This window comes from Dama dama, chromosome 12 (assembly GCF_033118175.1).
Source record: "Dama dama isolate Ldn47 chromosome 12, ASM3311817v1, whole genome shotgun sequence".
Classification (NCBI taxonomy): Eukaryota; Metazoa; Chordata; class Mammalia; order Artiodactyla; family Cervidae; genus Dama; species Dama dama.
Genome location: NC_083692.1, coordinates 75,069,643 through 75,092,325, shown reverse-complemented (window position 1 = coordinate 75,092,325; position 22,683 = coordinate 75,069,643). Strand labels below are relative to the sequence as shown.

The 22,683-nt window shown below is 42.2% G+C and overlaps 1 protein-coding gene and 5 non-coding genes across 6 annotated transcripts; 4 read left to right on the top strand and 2 right to left on the bottom strand.

Moving 5' to 3' along the window:
* Positions 1-2,478: 2,478 nt before the first annotated feature.
* Positions 2,479-3,474, top strand: LOC133066899 (olfactory receptor 6S1). The gene has a single exon (XM_061158286.1). The coding sequence runs from the start codon at positions 2,479-2,481 to the stop codon at positions 3,472-3,474; it is 996 nt and encodes a 331-aa protein (XP_061014269.1).
* A 6,752-nt stretch (positions 3,475-10,226) lies between these two features.
* TRNAP-UGG (transfer RNA proline (anticodon UGG)) lies at positions 10,227-10,298 on the bottom strand. Its single transcript has one exon. It is a non-coding gene; the product is annotated as a tRNA-Pro (tRNA).
* A 1,560-nt stretch (positions 10,299-11,858) lies between these two features.
* TRNAT-UGU (transfer RNA threonine (anticodon UGU)) lies at positions 11,859-11,931 on the top strand. The gene has a single exon. It is a non-coding gene; the product is annotated as a tRNA-Thr (tRNA).
* A 3,744-nt stretch (positions 11,932-15,675) lies between these two features.
* Positions 15,676-15,757, bottom strand: TRNAL-UAG (transfer RNA leucine (anticodon UAG)). Its single transcript has one exon. It is a non-coding gene; the product is annotated as a tRNA-Leu (tRNA).
* A 6,423-nt stretch (positions 15,758-22,180) lies between these two features.
* Positions 22,181-22,253, top strand: TRNAT-UGU (transfer RNA threonine (anticodon UGU)). The gene has a single exon. It is a non-coding gene; the product is annotated as a tRNA-Thr (tRNA).
* A 336-nt stretch (positions 22,254-22,589) lies between these two features.
* On the top strand, positions 22,590-22,661 carry TRNAP-AGG (transfer RNA proline (anticodon AGG)). The gene has a single exon. It is a non-coding gene; the product is annotated as a tRNA-Pro (tRNA).
* Positions 22,662-22,683: the final 22 nt, after the last annotated feature.

Sequence of the window (22,683 nt, the reverse complement as noted above, 5' to 3'; positions counted from 1 at the left end):
CAACTGCAACATACTATGCTCACGTACTGCTCTTTTCCATTAAAAACTTCCTGTCTCTCCTATCAAATCTATACATATTTTTAGTATTTATTTTAGGTATCACCTTCCTCTAGAATAGTTTCTGTCTAAGTCTCAGCTTGGATTCCTTCAAGTCCCCTGGGCTTACCTGTGACACTTCACGTGTGACACATTTTAACTTTTCTGTCATTCTCATTAGGCAGTGAGCTGCATGAGGGTAGTGACAATGTTGCCTTTACCTCCGAATCAACAAACATAGCACCTGAGACATCATCAACCTAGAACAAAAGCTGAATGGTTTTACTGCTAATAAGGTAATTTCTATAGAAGCTACAGGGAGATGAGAATGTTGAATGAAATCTCTAGGGGAAAAGACCACAGAATTGCTTTATCCTAAACAAAAGGTGCAAAAGTTTTCCTACTTGGGTGGGAGCCACAGGTGAGAGATTGTAAGTAGAGAGGTGGCAGTAATGGTAAAGAACCCGCCTGCCAATGCAGGAGACGTAAGAAATACGAGTTTGATCCCTGGGTCAGAAAGATACCCTGGAGAAGGAAATGGCAATCTACTCCAGTTCGTGGACAGAGGAGCCTGGCAGGCTTTAGTCCATGGGGTCACAAAGAGTCGTGTCCATGGGGTTACAAAGAATCATACTTGACTGAAGCAACTTAACACACAAACTTTATTGCAAACGTAGACTGCTGGGTGTGCTAGAGAACTGTAGGGCTGACAGAGAACCAAGAACTTAAGGTCATTTCTCATGCTTTGCATGGCTAATGGTGATCAGTTTTCTCCTAGTAACTGAAGCTTTAAAAACAAATTTCAGAATATCATTGATTTGTTCTTATAATTGGTGTTAGTCTTCAGAATTGGAATGACAAGAATCAGTTGGTAAGGACTTAATTTCTGAATTTATTAGAAATTACCAGGAATTCATAATTTTGTCTCTGGCAAGTCATCTAATAGGGCCCAAGTTTGAAGAGACTTAGCTTGGTGTTATGGACTGAAAAAGCTTGAGAAACTCATCCTAACATTCCCCAGAATATTTGGCTTGAAGTTGGCACTAAATTAAAATATGTGGATAACTGACTGATTGAATCAGTGTGGTTTATCCCTATTCTCCCTTTTAAATATAACTTGCTTTAGATAGGCAAGCACTTTGTGACTAACTGAGTTCTGTTAGACTGTTGGGTTGCAGGAGAAAGTCTCCATGAAAAGGTAATATTGTGAATAAATGTACTAATGGCCTAGATTACTATGACTCAGTCTACAGCTGAGCAGGTGAAAGACAATCAAGGCTGGATTAATTGACTGTTTTCCAAGGGAAGTGGCAAGACAAACCTAGACTCTGGTGCCCTAAACTTAGAGTCCAGAGCTTTCTCTATCACATCATTTGTCAGCTAAGTGCTGGCAACTCTTTGCACTATGAATTCATTTGCTCCTTACAGCATTTTACAATTGAGTTGTGCAGAGAGGTTAAGTAACTTTTCCAAGGCTACTCAGCTAGTAAGTATAGATGCTGGGATTCAAAGCCAGGCAGTCTGGCTCAAGTTCTGATTCTGATTGAATAGGAATCACATTCTTCACAAAATCATTTTTCTTAATTTTTGTCCAGCTCAATGGATCTTGTTTTTATAATAATGAGATATCACCATTTGGGATCTTAGAATAGTAGATGTGAAGATGGAGCCTCCTGTCATCTTCACACCTTAGTTTTAGCTACCATTTATAGGAAATCTTTCTCAGCTCTAAAAATCAATTAGATGAGGACCTCAGGTCCTTCAAATCTTTTAAACATTTTTTTATTGGAGTATAGTTGATTTACAATGTTGTGTTCATTTCAGATGTACAACAAAGTGAATCAGTTATACATATACATATATCCACTCCTTTTAGATTCTTTCCCCATTTAGGCCATTACAGAGTATTGAGTAGAATTCCCTGTACTGTATAGTAGGTCCTTACTAGTTATCTATTTTATATATATTGTATGTATATGTCAATCCCAATCTCCCAATTTATCCCTCCCCCTACTCCTTCATAACCATAAGGTGTTTTTTTTTTTTTTTTACATCTGTAACTCTATTTCTGTTTTATAGATGAATTCATTCATCATACCCCTATTTTTTAGATTGCACATCTAAGTCATATCAGACAATATTTGTCTTTCCTGTCTGTTTACTTCACCAGTATGACAATCTCTAGGTCCACACACGTTGCTGCAAATGGCATTATTTCCTTCTTTGTGACTGAGCAATATTCCACTGTATGTATGGGCCAGATCTTCTTTATCCATTTGTCTGTTGATGGACTTTCAGGTTCTTCAAGTATTAACAGGATCTGTGACTAGAGAAAGTGGAGCTCTGTGTGCCATAGCATGATAAAATAAACTTTAGGACTGTCTGGAGAAGACCTATCCTCACCAGGACTGTGTTCATGCTGTTGCACAGATGGGAAAGATAATGGCTCCTGATGGAAACCAGAGCAGTAGTGTGACTGAGTTCATCCTGGCGGGTTTCCCAAATCTCAACAGCACAAAAGCAGAACTGTTTTCTGTCTTCCTTCTTATTTATCTGCTGAGTCTAACAGGTAATGTGTTGATCGTCGGAGTGGTAGGAGCTGATACTCGCCTGCAGACTCCCATGTACTTCTTTCTGGGTAACTTGTCTTGCCTAGAGATTCTGCTCACTTCTGTCATTATTCCCAAGATGCTGAGCAATTTCCTCTCAAGGCAACACACTATTTCCTTTGCTGCATGTATTACCCAGTTCTATCTCTACTTCTTTCTTGGGGCCTCTGAGTTCCTACTGTTGGCTGTCATGTCAGTGGATCGCTACCTGGCCATCTGTCATCCTCTGCACTACCCCTTGCTCATGAATGGGGCTGTGTGCTTCCGAGTGGCCTTGGCCTGCTGGGTCGGGGGGCTCCTTGGAGTACTTGGCCCCACAGTGGCTGTGGCCTTGCTTCCTTTCTGTGGACAGGATGCTGTGGTGCAGCACTTCTTCTGTGACAGCGGCCCGCTGCTCCGCCTGGCATGCACCAACACCAAGGAGTTGGAGGAAACTGACTTTGTCTTAGCTTCTCTTGTCATCATATCCTCACTGATGATTACTGCCGTGTCCTATGGTCACATAGTCCTGGCTGTCCTGCGCATCCCCTCAGCTTCAGGCCGGCAGAAGGCTTTCTCCACCTGTACCTCCCACTTGATGGTGGTGACCCTCTTCTATGGAAGTGCCGTTTTTCTCTATGTGCGGCCATCGCAGAGTGACTCTGTGGATACTAACTGGGCAGTGACAGTGATAACAACATTTGTGACACCGCTGCTGAACCCATTCATCTATGCCTTACGTAATGAGCAAGTCAAACAAGCTTTGAAGGACATGTTTAAGAAGGCAAGAGCAGGATATTGGTGGCATCTTTCACTTGCTAAGAGTTTCAACAAGAAAATAGTGAGGTAGAAGTGAAGGGATGTCATCACTTAAGGGATGTCCTAAGTCCAAGTCTTCTTTGTTATCTTCTCATTGTCTCATCATCATGGATATCACCACATGTCCAAATTTTGGAACCACTAAAGAACTACAAGGCATCAAATTCATCCTTCTTCTCTTTCAGGCAAAATTCCTTGATTCTATCTCATATAAATTCACATTATTATTGATTTAACATAATCAATACCATCATAAGAACCTCCAACCTGTGCAATCCTAACCTATGGGTCCATAGTCACCTGTGCCGGGGTCCAGCCTCGGCAGGATCCAGGGGGTACCCTCAGGATGAATGGCGTCGGCGAGAGAGAGAGAAGACACGTGAGACCAGCCTTGATAGGGCCAAGTCTCAGGATGAATGGCGAGAGAGAGAGAGAGAGAGAGAGAGAGAGAGAAGAGAGAAGGAGAGAGAGAGTGACCAGACGGGGGTGCAGCAGAGCCTGGCAGAGTCTGGCAGGGTCTGGCAATGCTTTATTTTTTTACCGTAGCTTTTATACTCCAAGTTAGTACATCTCTAAGGGGAAGATAGTTTAACATTACATCAGCTTGTTCTTCACGAAACCAGGGTGTTTTCTGCATACTTCTTTGTTTATGAGGGTCTTGTACATTATCTTCTGGCCTTGGGGCCTATTAACATTTTATGCAAGTCAGGTGAATGTAAACCTATTTTCTGTTTCTATGGTGACCTTAACTGAAAGGTAGCAGTCTCATAGGACAACAGTACAGAATAGAAGTATAACCTTGTTAACACAAAAATTAATCCTTCTGCAGAAGTTGTCAGTTGCGTTTATCTAAGATGTTTACCCCACATTGACTCTGCGGCTTCAGTGAGGCAGCTTCTGCCTAGCACTCCTGGCTCACAATTAACAACCATCTCATTGTTACCACACTAGGACTAAGCTCTTATTTTTCTAGATCTTTAACTATATTAACAATGGTTTCTATAACACAACCTTAGCACATTAAGAGCAAAAACACAGCAAGCAAAACACAGCAAGCAAACATCAACCCAATAACCACCTTTAGAATAATTTTTCTTATGTTTTCTAATAGGGCTTCCTCACCCCTCGAAGGGCTCTATGTCTATTATGGCCTTTATATGATCAGGTTCTTTATGTTATTTTATGATTAGAGTATTATAAGCAATCATGCATATTAGTACCAAGGGCATAAACGCATTTGCCAAACAAACTAAAATACCAGCAAAGGAGTTTAAATTAAAACACTCCTTTCACCCTGGATAATCTCATAAAATACCACCACCTGGGAAACTTATTGATTAAAGTTCTAAATTGATTCTTCTTTGGGAAGAGATTGGGGAAGGCCTTCTGCCTGTGTCACAGAAATTAGGGAGTAGTCTATTGAAGCAGGCATCAGAAAGACAGATATCATCTTTAAAGGTGAGCGCAGGGGGGGCAGCTTTTCGGAATCCCTGAAAACCTGATCTGCCTTGCCTGTCAGGTTTTCTCCTCATGACCTTGTCATGGGTGGGATCTCGTGAGCTGGCCTTTTCAAAGCCCCTGAAAACCTGATCCGCCTTGCCTGTCAGGTTTTTTCCCTCATGACCTTGTCATGGGTGGGATCTCGTGTGCCGGCTCCCGGCACACCTGGGTATCTAAGAATGAGCTTCAGAAAGTGTATAAGCACTATTATTATGTAAATGTATATATCTGAGCCTATATGCAATTGTCTGGGAAGAGGACATATAGCTTTAATTCAATTCCTAAAGAGTTCCATGTATGACTGTCACCAAAAGTTAAAAACTAATTCTCATTAGTCTTTAAATTATTTATGAAAATCAAGAATTTTAAGACAAATGTCCTATAATCATAAAAATAAACAGATTAACTGTATATTTTTGTGCATACATTCTGAAAAAAATTGCATTCACTGTTAGGTGGAAAAGAGGTAAAACAAACTTAATAAGGGACTTATTTTCTTCTCCATGACAGTTTCAGATGCCTTTGGAAAAGCAGATCAAAAAGAAAGCTTATGAATAGCAGCATTTAATGTGGTTATCTAATTTACACTGTATTATAAAGGTGGATTAAAGATATATTCACTCGTTCTGTCAGTGGATTATGTTGCTTTCATTTGTCCATCTTTTTATTACATTTGAATATCCTCATTCATCTTTTATTTTTAGTAAAATGGGGATGGATTGAGGACCTTCAACATAAAAAATTAAGAATATCAACTATTGTTATACCTACCAAGAATCAGATTTTGTGTTACATTTTATCTACCTCATTGTATATTTGAAAGGAAATGAGGGTTCTTATTTGTGGTGACCTTGGAATCTTGGACAAATGTTTATGTATGTATATATGTATGTATGTATTCTATCATTCAACAAAGGTTTTTTAAGCATCTTTGTTGGATACTGTGATATATGTGTAATATATGTTATTATATATACTATGTCCTTATTATATATAGTAAGATGAATAAGCAATGGTTCCTAACCTTAAGCGACTTTGATCTTAAAGTGGAAGACTAAGAGACAAATAATAATTCAAAGATAGGGGATGATAAGGGGGTTTACAAAATAACATTGGAGGTCATATGAAAATTGATTTATCCTGTTAAACATTTTCTTGTTAGAGAAGTTTTCAGAAGCTATCATTCACTACATGGGAATTAACTCCATGTTCGAGTGCATTTGTATACAGAGACACAACGCTTAGAAAAAATAAATATCAAAGTATGGACAGCACATCAACCTCAAAATAATGTTGCAAAATTGGCAAACTGAGCATTAATATGCAAAATAGTGAAAGTGAAGTCACTCAGTCATGTCTGTCTATTTTCGACCCCATGGATTGTAGCCTACCAGGCTCCTCCTTCCATGGGATTTTCCAGGCAAGAGTACTGGAGTGGGTTGCCATTTCCTTCTCCAGGAATATCCAAAGAAATAGCCATAATGTTTCAATGGTCACTGGAAATAGTGATGCTTTTATCTGGTTCTATTAGTAATACAGAAAAACACACACTAACTATTTCTCCCCTGAAAGATTCCTGACTGAAAACTAGATGAGTGGAAGGAATAAGAATAAGCAGTAATTTGAGAGAGAAAAAGAATTCTTCTGGAATGATCTAGAAGTGTCACCCAGAGGGCAGAAGAGGTATTGCCTTAAAAGCTACCTAATTTCATGGAGCATAAAAACCTGAAGTCAATCCCAGAGATCACAAAATAAGACGAAGCTAAAAATAAGAATGTGTCCCAAACACATAGAACAGAGGCTGGTATTTAGGAGGTGCCCAAGAAAGTTGACTCTGTACAGTGTCTGTCTAAGCTGGAACTACATTATCTGGAATTTTCTTTTCTATATGAATCTAAATTTCTATATGGATGTGGTGAAATTTGTAGTGAGATTTAGAAGGTGAAAATGTCACACACAGCAGCCACTGTGTTCCGAAGATTGGCATAGAATGCCAGGCTTTGTTGCAGCTTGTACTTATTGATGCAACAGAGATGCTGTTCTACTAGTCTGCTTTTCACTCATTGGTATGGGCTTAAGTTGGACCCACAACTCCCCTGGCACAAATGGATCTCCTTCTCCTTCTCTTGGGTCAAGTGCATGGGTAGTTCCATGATGAAGGGAGCCAGCTTCTCCTGCAGATTTCCCACATCAACAAGGTTGGAAACAGTGAGAGAGAGATGTAGGTCCCAATTTGCCCTTTTTATTTCATTTTGTCTTTATGGATTTCATTGTGTCAGTTTGAATCATTTTCCCCTCACTTCAATGCCCACTTGTCCTTACCTGTTCACCCCCAGGGTTACAGATTCAGGCCCAACACTAGTCTTAGAAGCAAGAGCTTAACATAAACTTTTTCATCAATTCCCAGAATTATAATAAATCTCTTATTCATCACTACTTATAGTAGTGATGCTTCCACTTTGATTGAATCCTAAATGATACAATTTCTTTTGCAATAATAAACTGCAGTATTTCTCCTGTTTCCCATTATTTTTCAAACTTCTTGAAGACAGAGACTGGGTCATATCTGAGTTTGTTTCCATGCCATCCAGAAGAGTACCTGGTAATTTGGAACATAGCAAATTCTCATTACTTTTTTTTTCTTGTAGGGAAAAATTACATAAGAAATGAAAAAGTGTTAAGTAAGTATGCTCAATAGTGATTTGCTGGGGTTGCTTTCGTATAATTCAAAGGGGATTGTGTTGACAATAGCTTATTAAAGGCCCATATTGGCATAGGAGTATGATAGTTATAGGTACCATAGGAGGTGAGGAAGACAGTTAAGCAGCTCTAAGTTTGTACAGGCCCTGAGTCTATGGCTGAGCTCCCGAGTGGGCCTTGGGGCAGTTGAGTTCAGTAGCTATACATACATAGTCAAGTCCTTCCTTAAAGATGCTCATTCCAGGAAAACCATGATTTTGTGAAGTTTTGCATATGGATATTTCCCTTGGGTTCCCCATCTTAAAAAAAAAAAAATGCATTGCAGCTATAGGAAGTATTTCAAGATCTGACAATACAGAAAGGATTTTAGCAGTAAAGACTTTGACAAGTTTTCCAGACGTTCTCTGTGACTCCTAACATTCCCTTAGCAGTGAGGATGACATAGTGGGTCTCAACCCCAACAAGCAGCAAAATTACTTGTTGGAAGTGTCATCAGTAAAATAAACTCTGAACTCAGACTCTTAGCTGTAGAAGCTGGTGCTGCTCCTCTCAAGCAGAGCCCAGAAGATAAGGTCCCAATTTCCACCACCATAGAAAAAACTACCCACTGAATCTTTAGCCAGGTGCTCTGTTTCTGGTTCCCAATGGACATTATTTTCTCAAAGGTCAAAAGATCTTATCTGAGATAAGAAATCCCCACATCTCTCCCACATAAGATCATTTTAAACTATTTCTGCTTTTCAGAACTAATTTTCCTTCTTCTCCCCCCTCAAGCCACTTGGGTATTCTTTAATTTGCTCCTCTGAGCCTTTTTTTCAAGTGCTGACGAGTTCCTTGTCTTGATTGTAGCCAGTATTTCTGCTTCTTACCATAATAATGGAAGGAGGATGGAAGGAGGATAATGGGAGTAAAGTGGCACAGATGCCACTTTCATCTGTGCTACTGATAAAAACCCTTAAGAGTCAGAACATACCAAGATCAAGGAGTGCACTTTTGGCAACCCAACATTCCTTTGCCCAGGTTTCAGGGCAGGGCAGCAAAAGACCCACTGATTATCTTCGAGTAGACAATTAAATAATTGTGAAACTATCCCAAGACCTCTAAGCTAAATGTGTGAACTGTCTAGGTCCTCCCCTTCACACTCAAGATTCTAAGAAGAAAGATTTACTTATGTGTCTACACCTTGCCCTCTTTCTTCATTCCATGCAGCACTGTCATCTCCCCCAAACTTTTTGCTTTAAATGCTGGTAAAGATTGTCAGTGGGCCCTAAGAAAATAAATAAGCCATCAGAGCAAGTGACTGTCATGAGCCTTCCTTCTCTAGTTCCTTCACTCATTGGTATTTTCTTTTCACATTTTTAAACACTAATGATCACCAGAGCCAGTCCTTAAATTCTTCTTCTCTATATAATTGCTCTTTCCTCTTGGTTCTTACCCACATCACTGTTAACTGCTCTATGTTTTTTTATTCATAAAACTTCTTTCTTTGGTTTGGATCTTTCTCTTGAATCTCAGGATTTTTATATTTTATATTAATATTTTAATATAAATATAATTTATATTAATATTTTATTAATTATAATATTAATAATCAATATTTTAATATTAATGTAATTTTATATTTTATATTTATATTTTAATCTCAAAATTTTATATCCAAATTCTCACTGTGCATCTCCACCAGTAGTCATTCAGCAAACACGTTAAAGCCCAGGCTGGATACATCACCTTTCTCAGGGGAGGGTCAATCTGTCAGGACATCCTGGCAGATTCTACTTTCTCCCCTCCCTCCAATCACCAATCACAAAACTCTTTATTCTTGCCTGGACACAAAACCTTTCTAAGAGAGGAAACTTGCAAATATGATCAAGTTAGACAGAAATCCTGTCAAAGATCCCCTTTGTATAAGCAGTTTAGGAAGATAGGCAAGTTTGAAGGCCTATCATACCAGTGGTTTCTAAGTCTCGGCGACTTCCACAAATCGGTATCAACCACACCCTAAGGTCACAAGTAGACACCTCACATTATAACCTGCTGGTTTTCCAAGTGAGCAATCAAAGTGCATTGAAGAGTCTGGTGGACTCTTGCCAGAAATGGCAAGACAATTGTCACCATGTTATACTGCGTTTTGGAAAATAACGCCTTAAAATAATTCAATTGTACTCCCTTTGGACGGCATGGATGTCTGAACCCTTTGAGCCCAAGGGTTCCCGGAGCCCCTATTTATTGGGAAGACCGCGTACAGCACTTGCGACTCTGGGGAAGACAGACTAGGACCTCAGGAAGAGAGTTCTGTCAGGCGTTGCAGCTCCAGCACACCTCCGGGTACCACTCTATTCCGTGTGAATGACGAATGAGAAGCGCACTAGTTTTCGTTCCCGCTCGAAGTGCCGACAGAAGCTCTGCCTGAGCAAGATATTCCTGACAAAATATCTGCACAGCGGAACGAGGTGCCTCTGTCTACAACGAAGTCCTTGAATCAGGTCAAGGTTGAAAGGGACTTCACCTAAGTGGATCTAGGCTTGATGGTGTTGGCTTCATTTAGCTTTAAAGATGGGGAAAAGAGAAAAACAAAATACCCTGGGGCTCGTCCGGGATTTGAACCCGGGACCTCTCGCACCCAAAGCGAGAATCATACCACTAGACCAACGAGCCGACCTGCGTACCGGGCTTTCTTATTTAAGTATATTCATTTATTCTGTTCCCTGCATCACACTGTATGAAGACCATTTTTGATTTCTCTCCTAAGCCCAGTGATTTCCTCCAGATTTCAGGAGCATCAACGTGCGGATTCAGGGAAACCTGAGCCACAGCGTTCCAGAGGCAGAAATGTTCAGTAAGGGACACAGGCTGAGCTGCTAGTCCACCTGTGGACTCTCTTGCGAGGGTCTGAGTTCTTACAGAGTTAGAACAAACATCCCTGCCGGTGGCCTGGAGTTAGAGGACAGGTAAAGACAAAAAACCACATTGATTTCATCGAAAGCCTTCCCGCCCAGGGTCTAAAGCTGAGGAACTCGATACCACGCCACTGCGGAGGTCAAATCCTAGAACCACTGCCCCAGCCTGCCCACTATGTCACACCCTGTATCATGCTCTTGCTGTTTTCTTTCAGCTTATTTTAATGAACTTTGTACTATAGATCTAGATTTAAGGCACTCTTCAAGGGCGCACGGAAGGTGGCAAACGTCGGGAAGAGCCGACCATTTCCAATACCCTCTCCTTTCGAAGCCTACCCTCGCCCGCTTCTCCAGCACCCAGAAAGTGGTGCGTGGAATGGGAAGCGAGAGCGCTGCCCTTACTCCGCAGTCTCTTCTGCTTGGGGAACGAAGCTCTTGGGCTCTAGCTTGCCTGCCTTGGTCACACGGATCACCGCGCACCGAGCATATTCCTGGCTCAGGGCACAAACCTGATAAACAACGAACGCGGGACTCAGTATCCGCGCCAGATTGCTGGGCGGGCTAAGATGCGAGAGAAAAGAAGGGGACCGCCCCCTTCCTAACCCTTCTCTGCAACGCCACTTTCTGTTGATTCTAGACTTCGGGTTGGGTATTTAGAAGAGCTCTGAGACCGAGAGAGAAGCAGCTGCCGCTCAGACTCCGAGCTGTTGGCAGAGAGTGTTAAAGGACCGAGGGAAAGGTTACTACTCTCCTAGTCTATTTCTTCTTCAGGAAACCTGGAGGAGTCTCAGACCCAGGTTGACTAAGACCGAACCTGGTTCCACTGAAAGATCGTGTGGTGGGGACGGCCTGGACCCCTGAATGTCTTCACCTCGGGCACGCTCTGGGCTTCGAGAAGTCCGCCTTTCTCAAAACAAGAACAAACCCTAATAAAGCCTACGAGAGCTGTAGCAGTTACTTTTACAAGGATCCAAGCAGATAGGAGACAAGGACGTGATGCCGACTCTCGCACGCGCACCCACCCTACTTTATCTCAGGGCTGCGCTGGTGGCCCTGCGGTTGCCCAAGTTCGGTGACTTGTCAGGCCCGAGACTGAGGAGCACGCACTGTGGGCACTTCCAGTGCTCTTCCAGGGACTTACATTTCCCTGTTTGGGCCTAGTCAAGGACATACTTCTTCTTCGTATATAAAGAAGCGCTTCCTTCAAAAGAAATTCCTTTTAATTTTAAAATATCTGTTAAATTTTATGTAAAGATGTCATTTAGCTGCAGGTATCAAAACTTAGGGGAAGTGGACGGGGAGGTACATATCGCGCTTTGGCTCCATAGCTCAGGGGTTAGAGCACTGGTCTTGTAAACCAGGGGTCGCGAGTTCAAATCTCGCTGGGGCCTGGAAAGAGTACCTTCACCAAATGAGAGTGGTGCTTCCTGCGCTTTTCTTTGTTACACTGACCCTTGAAAGAAAAAAGCAGTGTGTAAAGGTTCAGGGGAAATTATCTGCTGAAGATTTGAGAAGAAAGATTATAGGATGGGCGGAGTCCACACAACAGCGTTTAAGGTCAAGAATAAATCAACCTCGGCCAGCAGATTACCGTGATCCTCCGGCTGCCGCTGGAGCGTGGAGTCTGCGCATTTTCCCACTTGTTACCTGCCTGACTCCCCAGTGTTTCTTTTGCTTCTGGAGCGAGAACTGTTTTGCCGATTACTCTGGGACAGCCCAGTCTAGAAGCTATGCAGATACACCCTAATCCGGGCGGTTTCTGCTCTTTTACTTCCTCGGACTCAGCCTCTGTGTCCTTCTGCCCCAGGCTACTCCAGGATTCAGTTTATCCTAGATTCAACTCTCTGGAGATTTCTTGACCTCCGGTTTAAGCCCGAACTTCAAATACAAAGAAGCTAGGCCACTCACTGGCTCAGTACTGTATGGCTCAGTTACTATATGCTCAGTAATCGACACTGTGTGGCGTCAGATGCACCCTTTGGTAGCTCAGCTGGTAGAGCGGAGGACTGCAATAGTAATTAAATTTCCGTTATCCTTAGATCGCTGGTTCGATTCCGCCGAGAGGAAATGTTTGCCCTTTCGTTGCAGTCTCCTGTTCCACTAGATTTTATCTCCTAAATCAATAACTGTGGAATATTTAATTCGATTTTCAGGCAACAAAAGAACAACTTTTTGCCGACCATAAAACTTAATGTTATGTGTCCTCTCGGTGATCATGCATTAAAGGTGATTCGGTTTACTGAGGAGATATGAAATAACAGTTGGAGAAGGAAATGGCAATCCACTCCAGTATTCTTGCCTGGAGAATCCCGGGGACAGAGGAGCCTGGTGGGCTGCTGTCCATGAGGTCGCACAGAGTCGGGCACGACTGAAACGACTTAGCATGCACGCATGCATTCGAGAAGGAAATGGCAACCCACTCCAGTATTCTTGCCTGGAGAATCCCAGGGACAGAGGAGCCTGGTGGGCTGCTGTCCATGGGGTCGCATAGAGTCGGACACGAGTGAAGCGAGTTAGCAGCAGCAGCAGCAGCATGAAGTAACGGTACCCCTTTTAGATTTGAATGGCTTCTCCTAATCTTGAAGACCAGCTAGTCTTAACTGAATATTGGGTAATATCCCTCAACCCCTTCCCCCAGCCCTACAATTTTCCCTTACCATGAATAATTTATGCTAAGCAATTCAGAGTTTAAAGAGAAATACAGTAGAAATATCTGTCCTTCAAAAGAGTGTGAAGAAACAATGTCGAGAATAAGCAATGCAAAAAGCAAAATATGCATGTGGGAATGTTCTCTCAATAATAAGAAAGAAATACTAATACAAACTAGGGGATTTTGTTTCACCACCAAATTACACAGTGTTTACTGTTTAGTACTGGCCAGGATACAGTGACAAAGACTTTCTCGTAAAATTGTCACTACTTTCTGGAGTAGTACAATTGGGCCTTATAAATCAGGAATCTTAAAAAAACACAGTGTTTAAAAAAAAAAAACACATACTACAGACATGGTGTTTCATCAAGTATTCTTTTCCTGCTCTTAGAAATTTATCATTCATTTTTGGAACAAAGGAAATACAGCAAAAGATGTTTATCTGTGGGTAAATTGTGTTCTGTATACTTTAAGTTTTTTTTTCCAAAATATGCTACATATATAAATGACATTTTTTAAAAACCAAAGGTTTAACCTTACAAATGATGTTTAAAAATACACTGTGCTGCAGTGGAAGACATTTGGACAGTTTCTTACAAAACTAAATATACTCTTTCCATACAACCCAGGAATCACATTCCTAGGTACTTACTCAAATGAGTTGAAAACTGATGTCCACACAAAAACCTGCCCATGAATGTTTATAGCAGCTTTATATATGTATAATTTTCAAAACTGGGAAACAGTAAAGATGTCCTTTAATAGGTAAATAAATAAAACTGTGGTACATCTACACAATCCAATATTATTCAGTACCAGGAAGAAATGAGACACCAAACCATGAAATGGTATGGAAGAACTTTAAATGTGTTTAAGTGGAAGAAGCCAATCTGAAAAGGCTACATACTGTATAATTCCAAATATTCAACTGGAGAAGGAAATGGCAACCCACCCCAGTATTCATGCCTGGAGAATCCCATGGATGGAGGAGCCTGGCGGGCTACAGTCCATGGGGGTCACAAATAGTCCAACACGACTTAGCGACTAAACAACAACAATGACAAATACTCAACATTCTGGAAAATGCAAAACTATGGAGATGATAAAAGGGTCAGTGGTTGTCAGAGGTTATAGGGGAGGGAGGAATGCACTGGGGAAGCACTGAGGATTTTTAGGCCTGTGAAATTATTCTCTATGATACTTTAATGATGGTGCATATATTATCATTATACATTTTGTCAAAACCCATAGAATGTGCAACACCAAGAGTAAACTGTAAACTGAAGATTTTAGAGGATTTTTTTTTCCCTCTTCACAAAGCACAAAAATATGATCATTTTGTGTGTGTGTTTGTGTGTGTGTGAAGAACATAGGTGTCTTAAGATTTTTTTTAGTGAGAGGTGGATAAAAAGGAAAGGAACTGATCTGGAGGAGTCATCACAGTGAAACAGGAGATGACCCGCGAGGACACAGAAGATAATTTTGATTGAGGAGAGGGAATGACATAAAAAGGAAGGCAGAATCAATGTGTCACAAAAGATCCCAAGACCTTGGTTCCTATGCAGAGTCCTCGTTCTCTGCTCTGTACCTTTCATGCCTCAAGGCACTGCAGGGAAATACTGTACCTCTCGAGAGAGCTGTACAGCCTGTGGGATAACAGGGGCTGAAAGGGCTGAGAAGGGCAATGGGACAACCATTCTGATAGGGCACCGCTAAATAGACCCTGAGTGTATCCCTTCCTCTTCCCCACACTGAGTTAGGTTCTAAACAGGCATTGCAATTGGGTGATTCAGAGACCAGGACAGTCTGCAAGGTAAGTGAATTCACTTAGAAGGGGCAAAGCAGTGGCTAAGCCAACATTCACAGAACACTCCACTGGGCTTGACACCCAGAGTCATCCAAAAATCAGCTTTTAAGAGTTTTGGAATAAAAAACCCACCTGCAAAGTCAAATTCAAAAGAACCATGTACCTGCCCTGCCCCAACCCTAAGGCAATAATGCCTGAGTGAGAGCTGGAAGCCTGGAAGGAAATGGCTTTCTGCATGGGTGCATTCATTCATCATCTTCAGTTACAAGGGTAATGTAATTAAAACCAAATCAAGTCTGTGCAGGTTATTTCCTGAGCACAGAGCTGCAGCTCCTAAACCAGTGTTGGCTCCCAAACCAGGGCTGATGGGGGCTATGGGGCACTATCTAGGAAGTCTTTCCTACCAGATGGTGCCTAAGCCAGGTCATGAGAAAGATTCAATGTGAGCGTGGATTTTATAAGAGGAGGACAGAAAGAATTCCCTGTTGTGAGAATACAAAAGCCTAGATACAAGCAAAGATGAGCAGGAGATGTTGAGAAGAAACCGTGCTAACCTGATTTGAAATAAGTATTTCAGAGCAGGATTGAAAGGTTTTCTGGAAATTCTTGCCAGAGGTTTTCATGGATTTAGCTTGAGTTATACTAATTCTGATTTACAGCTATACTAAAACACACCGTTGGCAGTGGTGGGATTCGAACCCACGCCCCCGAAGAGACTGGAGCCTAAATCCAGCGCCTTAGACCGCTCGGCCACACTACCACATGTTGTGAGCAAATCTCATCCCAGAGCTGTTTACTACAGTACACGTGCTCATAATTTTGAATTTTCTTGAGATAGTGGAATTTCCCACAGTGTTTTCATTTATCCCTAAGGACTCGAGCAAACTCGGAGAGAGGAGAAATCATTGTATTCTCACAGGCCTGAGAAGTGAACTAGAAAGTGGTCAATGATTATTAGCGCGAATTTCCTTGAAAGACCTTTTCTTTAACCGAGGCAATTCCACGCAGAAAGGAGGTGGGAAATCTCACTGGCGACTTATTGCAAGTGATTTCAGAAGACTAAGAAACTCTCCTCTGTTGGGTCGTTGGTCTATGGCTGTGAAAGTCACAGAGAGAATGAGATTGGAGATCAGATCAAGCAAGAGGTTCGCTTCCGTTGACAGATCTGGCGAGCCTGTCGCCGATAGACAGGAAAATCCTTGGTCACATTCCCTGCAGGTTCAGTCAGAGAGAGAGAGATTGGTCTACTTTTCCTGAAAGTAGCACTCTGGGGTAGACCCACGCACACGCGCACTGCTGCCTCTGAACAATTTCCCTTACAGAGGGACCAGGGTGACTCCCAGAGGGAGGTTACATCCAAGAACTTTACCACACCGGGGAGGGGTGTGTCCGGGTTTCCATGGGGGATCCGGAGCTACTAAGCTTCAGATCGTTTCTTTCGAACGGCGTAGAGGGGAAGGAAAAGTTTCAGAAGTGCTCCCAGCCAGGGGTCTTCAGCACCCAAGTGGAATCGCGTACCTGTCAACGATCTGCGCTCCGCAGTAAGCCCTGGATTACAAGTCACCTTATTCATTGCTGTTTCTGATTGGCCATTTCTGGGTCTCTGGATGCAGAAACTCTCCTAGAGTCTAATTAAAGTTTCCTAACTTCCTCTTACTCCCCGCCTCCATCACTCCAAAAAACCACACCCTGCTCTTGCCTGCCCTTGCCCAAGAGATCTCCGAGGTCCTTTCCCGGTGGCCCGAGGGGTCGGGGTCAGGGTCAGGCTTGCTTCAGTTCAGTTCAGTCGCTCAGTTGTGTCCGACTCTCTGCGACCCCATGAATCACAGCACGCCAGGCCTCCCTGTCCATCACCAACTCCTGGAGTCTACTCAAACTCATGCCCATCGACAGAGGCAAAATTGTTCTTCTCTGTATTTTCTTGGGACGAAGGTCTTGCTGGTTCCCATCTTCGATGCCAGGAAGCGGGGTGGGGTGGGGAGCGAGGAACACAAAAGAACTTCTAAAAAGGCTGATTGGAAATAGGGCTCAGGGAGCCCCGGATGAACGTAGAACCAAGACCGGGAAGGAGGAGGTGGGAGAAGCTGGGGCCACTTTGGGAAGAGAAGGCCAGAGGCGGGCTGTCCTCGCACTCCCCATCAGCTCCCTACTGCCGCCAATCCGGGTGCCCTCTGGGTCAAATCCCCTCCACCCCCCACCTCATCTCATCCCTCTCCCACACCGGGTTAGACGCCTCCTGATCGCTCTTTTTCGCTCTCTCGTTCCCTTTCTCTGCTCCCAGTTGACAGGCAATCTGAGCTCCTAGGGTGGAACTGGGTGTCAACTCGTGGGTTCCCACCGAGTCCTCTTTCTCTGCAGAAGGTACTGGAGTCACGAGCGTGGCCGTCTCTCGGAGATGGTGAGAAGCAAAGGCCAGCGAATCTAGTGGAATCGGCAAAGGTGTGGCTTCTATGCCCCACATCACTGGAGATGGAGGAGCTCAAGGACCTGTCTCCAGCCCCTTTGGGCTGAAGTGGACAACTTTCAAGAAACTTCAGTTTGTGTTTCCACGCTTTTTGAGGACCCTCAGCAAAAAGTGTGTGTGACCTTATTGCCTTGAGTAGTACACGCTTCTTTGCAACAGGTCACAAGCAGTGGGAAGACTGATGCTCATCTCAAATTGGAGAGAGCCTAGAAATCGTGTGCAATAAACTTTGTGCATAAGACAAGGAAGCATCAGTTTGAAAGACAGAAAAGGCCTGGGGTTCTTTACTACCTGAAAGGATGTAGGGATGGATGGGAGGAAGAGAGAACAAGTATTGAACATATTTATCGAACTATTTTGTCTAGTAGCGAACCAGGTGAGAAACTCAGGGTCTATGGATTGGTCCTGGGAAATCTCATATTGAGGCTTTTGATTAGAAGATTAAGTGAGATCATATTTAGGTCTCAGTGCTAATTTGGTAAACACACACATTTAAATAAACCACAGCTTCTGTAAATGTTTTTACTTCTTTTTAAAAATATGGATTCCAAAAAAAGTACAGAGATTCTCATAAGATGGAAATGACCTGAACCCTTGATTATTTATTTGTTTTTTAGTTCTAGGTCAGGGCAGTGAAAGGGACTAGTTAACAAGAAAGAACTTAATCATTATAGCAGAGGTCCCTTTGATTCTATGGGACTGCAGGTTCAGGCTCCACAAATTGACAAGCTTCAAAGCATTTTCTTATCAGGACAAAGTACCACAGTCTCACATGCCATTCTGAATTTCCTTTACTAACCAGTGTGCATGGCCTCCCCTATTCAGTCGCCTGTTACCGCTGGAGCACTCATTGTTTGCCTTAAACTCACTGGATTCTTCTATGAGAGAAGTATTTTGATCTGTTCCTCATAGAAGTGGATCATCTGTTAGACTGACAGAGATCTGAAGTCAGAAGTTTTAGCTTTCCTAGTGGAAAGCCAGCCTTGCCAAATATTTGATTGACCAGTATCTGAAGCCCTTTGGAAAGATGCCTGATAGAGATAAGTGTGATGTTTGTCTGGCACGTAACTATTCCTTCAGTTTTCAGTGTTGTAAGTATTTTAGTATTTTAGGCTAGTATTAACTAGTATTTTAGGCGCTAACATTCTGCAACATTACAGGAGAATTTAACCTTGGATTTCCTGCTATCCATACCTTGTCAATAGCCTAAATGATGAAAATTTATACACAAATGGAAGATTTACTTTAAGGCCTTGATGCTCAAGGTATAGTCTAAGAACCAGCAGCATCAGCATCTCCTGGTAACTTATTAGGAATCTCAGGCCCATGAATTGGAATCCTAATAAGTTCCCCCAAAGTTAGAGAATTGTTACAAGTACTTTATTTTCCAATCTATGCTTCAACTGTTGTCCTCTCTATTTAGGGCATTTTCAAGTTCCCACCAGACTTGCACTACATTGCAATGTAAGTCTCTCACCCTAGCTCCAGTAGAAAGCCATCTGATTACTAGCTTGGCTCCCATCTGCATGTGCTCTAAAAATCTCACTAAAAGTTCTTTATGACCTTATGGACAGTAGCCCACCAAGCTCCTCTGTCCATAGAATTCTCCAAGCAAGAATACTGGAGTGGGTAGCCATTCTCTTCTCCAGGAGATCAAACCCTGGTCTCCCGCACTGCAGGCAGATCCTTTACCATCTGAGCCACCAGGAAAGCCCACAAAAATCTTACTAATAATTAAATACTGGTAAATAATATGTTCCTTTTGATGGATGTATCAGATAGTCTTTTCAGGATTTATTGAGTCCCTAGTTAAATATTTAGTAGCTTTTTCATGGTCTCATGTGTTTAGTACATTGACCATCAGAGTAATACAAAATACTGTGATGTATTTACACTTACAACTTTTCTAAAATAACTAACTTTGAAATAAAAGAACTTCTAAAGAAAAAGGAGAGAAGGGAAAGGAGATCTTTCCCCTTATTTTCAATAGGAAGAATTAAGCCTCTTATTTTAAATTTGTATTTGTCTTTATAATGTTTACTGAAGTTGATGGAAGAGGTGGGACAAAAGGGAACAATCTCACCAGGTTGATTGCCTCTGCAAGCTTCAGGTGAAAAGAAATGTAACCCTGAACATGGTCAGCCTAAGGGAAAGAAGAAATTTATGAGGCATTCCTTTTTCTTTGTTTCTATTCATCCTGCTGGTAGCAATAACCTCCTTCTCCTCCACCCCCCACCCCCAACTCAGTCACTACAAAATATTGTAATAGTCTGGCTACTTTGGGTTTTGGAAAGGTCCCCTGGAGGAAGGCATGGCAACCCATTCCAGTGAGAATCCCATGGACAGAGGAGCTGGGTGGGATACAGTCCACTGGGTTGCAAAGTGTCGAACACAACTGAAGAGACTTGGCAGGCATGCTTTGGGTTTAAGAAGATAAAATCTGATGTACACTTGATTTTCTTCTTTGATTTCTCTACTACCTTGCCCAGCTTCTGACTCCAGTTCCAGAGTATCCAAGTACTCAGAGGGCAGCTTCTTGATGAACACACAAGAGTAATTATAATGGATTTAGGCACTTAGGATTAGGTAATGGAGAACACAGACCAAGAAGCACTGTGAAACTGAGGAATAGAATCTTCTTTTGGTTGTTCAAGGTACATTACAACCCACTCCACATCCACCAAATAAATCTGTGCAGAAAATAAATAAGGTTATTATCCCTGCTTGTAGCAAGCTTGCAGTTAAGTGTAAGAAGATACTTCCTATAAAACATACAATATAAATCTAGAAGAATGAATACCCACATACACACCACCATTAGGTGGTAACACGAGTAGTAACTGATACACCAGAGTGAGTGTAGCCTCAATTTCCCAAGGGTCAGAGATCTAGGGAAACTAAAGAAAATAAATTTAAGAAAGCGTAAGTTGAGGTTAGTACAACTTTTTTTATTTTGCTAAAATTTTGCAAAGCCTTGTTCCTTGATATTCTAGATAAATAATCTATGTACCTTAGAAACCAGTCTGTCTATCCATAGATGTACTTGGATGCTGCTAAGATGAATAATTGATTGGATGCTCTTAATTGTGCCTACTTTTCTATATAAATTCTTGACATTTTAAGGTACTTTAGGATCAGTGAACCTGAAAATGCAGGGTCTTCAACCAAGGAGATCAAGGAGGTCTCTTTTTTGGGAGGAAAAAAAAGCTCCTTGAATGGCACATGATGCATTTTCATGCAAATAGATAAAATAATCTTATTTGACCTCATTTTTCTACTTGAGCACTTAGAAATTTAATTTTGTCTACAGCCTAGACAATCTGTTCTGGAAAATTATTTGGTTCCTTAGACTATTAAAAATCTGTGAGGTAGTGCTCCTGACAAAAATATATAGGTTGAACCCAGTGGGAGTATTGAATCCACTTCAGTATTCTTGCCAGGAGAACCCCATGGACAGAGGAGCTTGGCAGGCTACAGTCCATGGGATTGAAGAGTTGGACACGGCTGGAGCGACTTAGCATGCAAAATGTGAGACTTATAAGAGAGCTGTTATGAAAAAAGAAAGGCTGAAAGGAGGGGAATTTTCAAATGGAAAGAGACTAAAGGAACATTAAAACTAAAAGCAGCCAGAAACATTGTTTGAATCTAGTTTTAAAAAACAAATTGGAGGGAGCCAGTTGGGGAAATTTGAAAATATGGACTATCAAATTACAGAGTTATTATAAATGTTGTTAATTAGGTCTGATATGGTACTGAAGTTATGCTTTTATTCTTAGTTCTTATTTTTAGGAGATGTCTGTTAAGTATTTAGGTGTGGAATTTAAAGGGCACAGTAACTTTCACATTTCTTGCAGACTTAATGATCTTGGGCAAATGACATTAAAAATTAGTGAGTACACGAGCAGGCCTATGGTCAGAGAATCTAAACCTTACTAAATAAAAGTGGTTCGCTTCTAGGGCTTGCATGAGTCAGTCCTCCCCCGCCCCCCCCCCCCCACAATGTTCTAGTCTATGGCTATATTTGCAGTAAAAAATAAGTACAAGATTTTTTTGTAGTTAAACAAATTTTTAGTTCCTGTTTACTAGCTTATAAAAACAGGATCTCTAAAAAGTGAAAACAAAATCCCTTATAAAAAATTGTATTATTCATACCAAGGATACATGCAAACCCATATGTCTTTAAGGAAAGATTAAAATTTCCCTCTCTAGCACCTCTTTTTCCTGCTTGCTCCTAACCGTGGACCTTTGAGAGGCAATAATTCCAACATAGAAGCAAGAGTTAGGGGCTCTGGGATTCAGAAAAGACAAAAAACCGCGTGGTAAACCTCTTCCCACCTTCTCTGTGGATTTCACCACCATATAAGGAAAGGGAGTGCACCATAACCTCCCTGCCTGTCGGATACCCTCTATATGCGCCTTTTTATTCTCAGGTGGGTCTCTCGAGTGCCCAGGTATCTGGAGTTCTGGCATATGCATCCTTTCTGGGCAGCAGAGGCACAGAAGGCAATGTCTCAGCCGACTATAAAGGTAAGGGACTAGAAGACAGTCTAGTAGTGACTCTGCTCAAAGCAGAGTCTTTTGGAGTGGTTGACAGGACACAGAAAGATTTCAATTTTGCAGCATATCTTAGTTTTTGCTTGGATCAAAATGCCATTTAACACAGTAATCTTACTGAAAACAACTATAACAGGGAAGATAGAGGAGCAGCATACACGCGAGGGCTCCATAGCTCAGGGGTTAGAGCACTGGTCTTGTAAACCAGGGGTCGCGAGTTCAAATCTCGCTGGGGCCTGCTGGTCGTTTTTTTTGCCCGCCTCCTAAGCATTAAAGCAGTGGCTACAGGACGAGGGAACCAGTGCGGCTGTTCTGACAGAACTCCCCTGTCCTCGGCAGCGCGTCAGAAGACTTTCAGGCCAAGTGGACGTAGCTCCCCCGCTGCTGTCCTGGTCTGGACCCACGACCACAGCTGATAAATCCTCCGCTGCGTCAGGCACGCGCTCGCTGGGGAAACAGACACGCATTTCTGCCGGTAGAAGGCACTCAAACTCGTGTTTCTTAGAAACGCCTAGTGACGTGGCCTAGTGACGTGCGTGAGCCTTGAGGCGGAATTAAAGGGCTACGTTACTGTGGCTCGTTGGTCTAGGGGTATGATTCTCGCTTAGGGTGCGAGAGGTCCCGGGTTCAAATCCCGGACGAGCCCACCTTCGTTTGCTTCTGGTAAT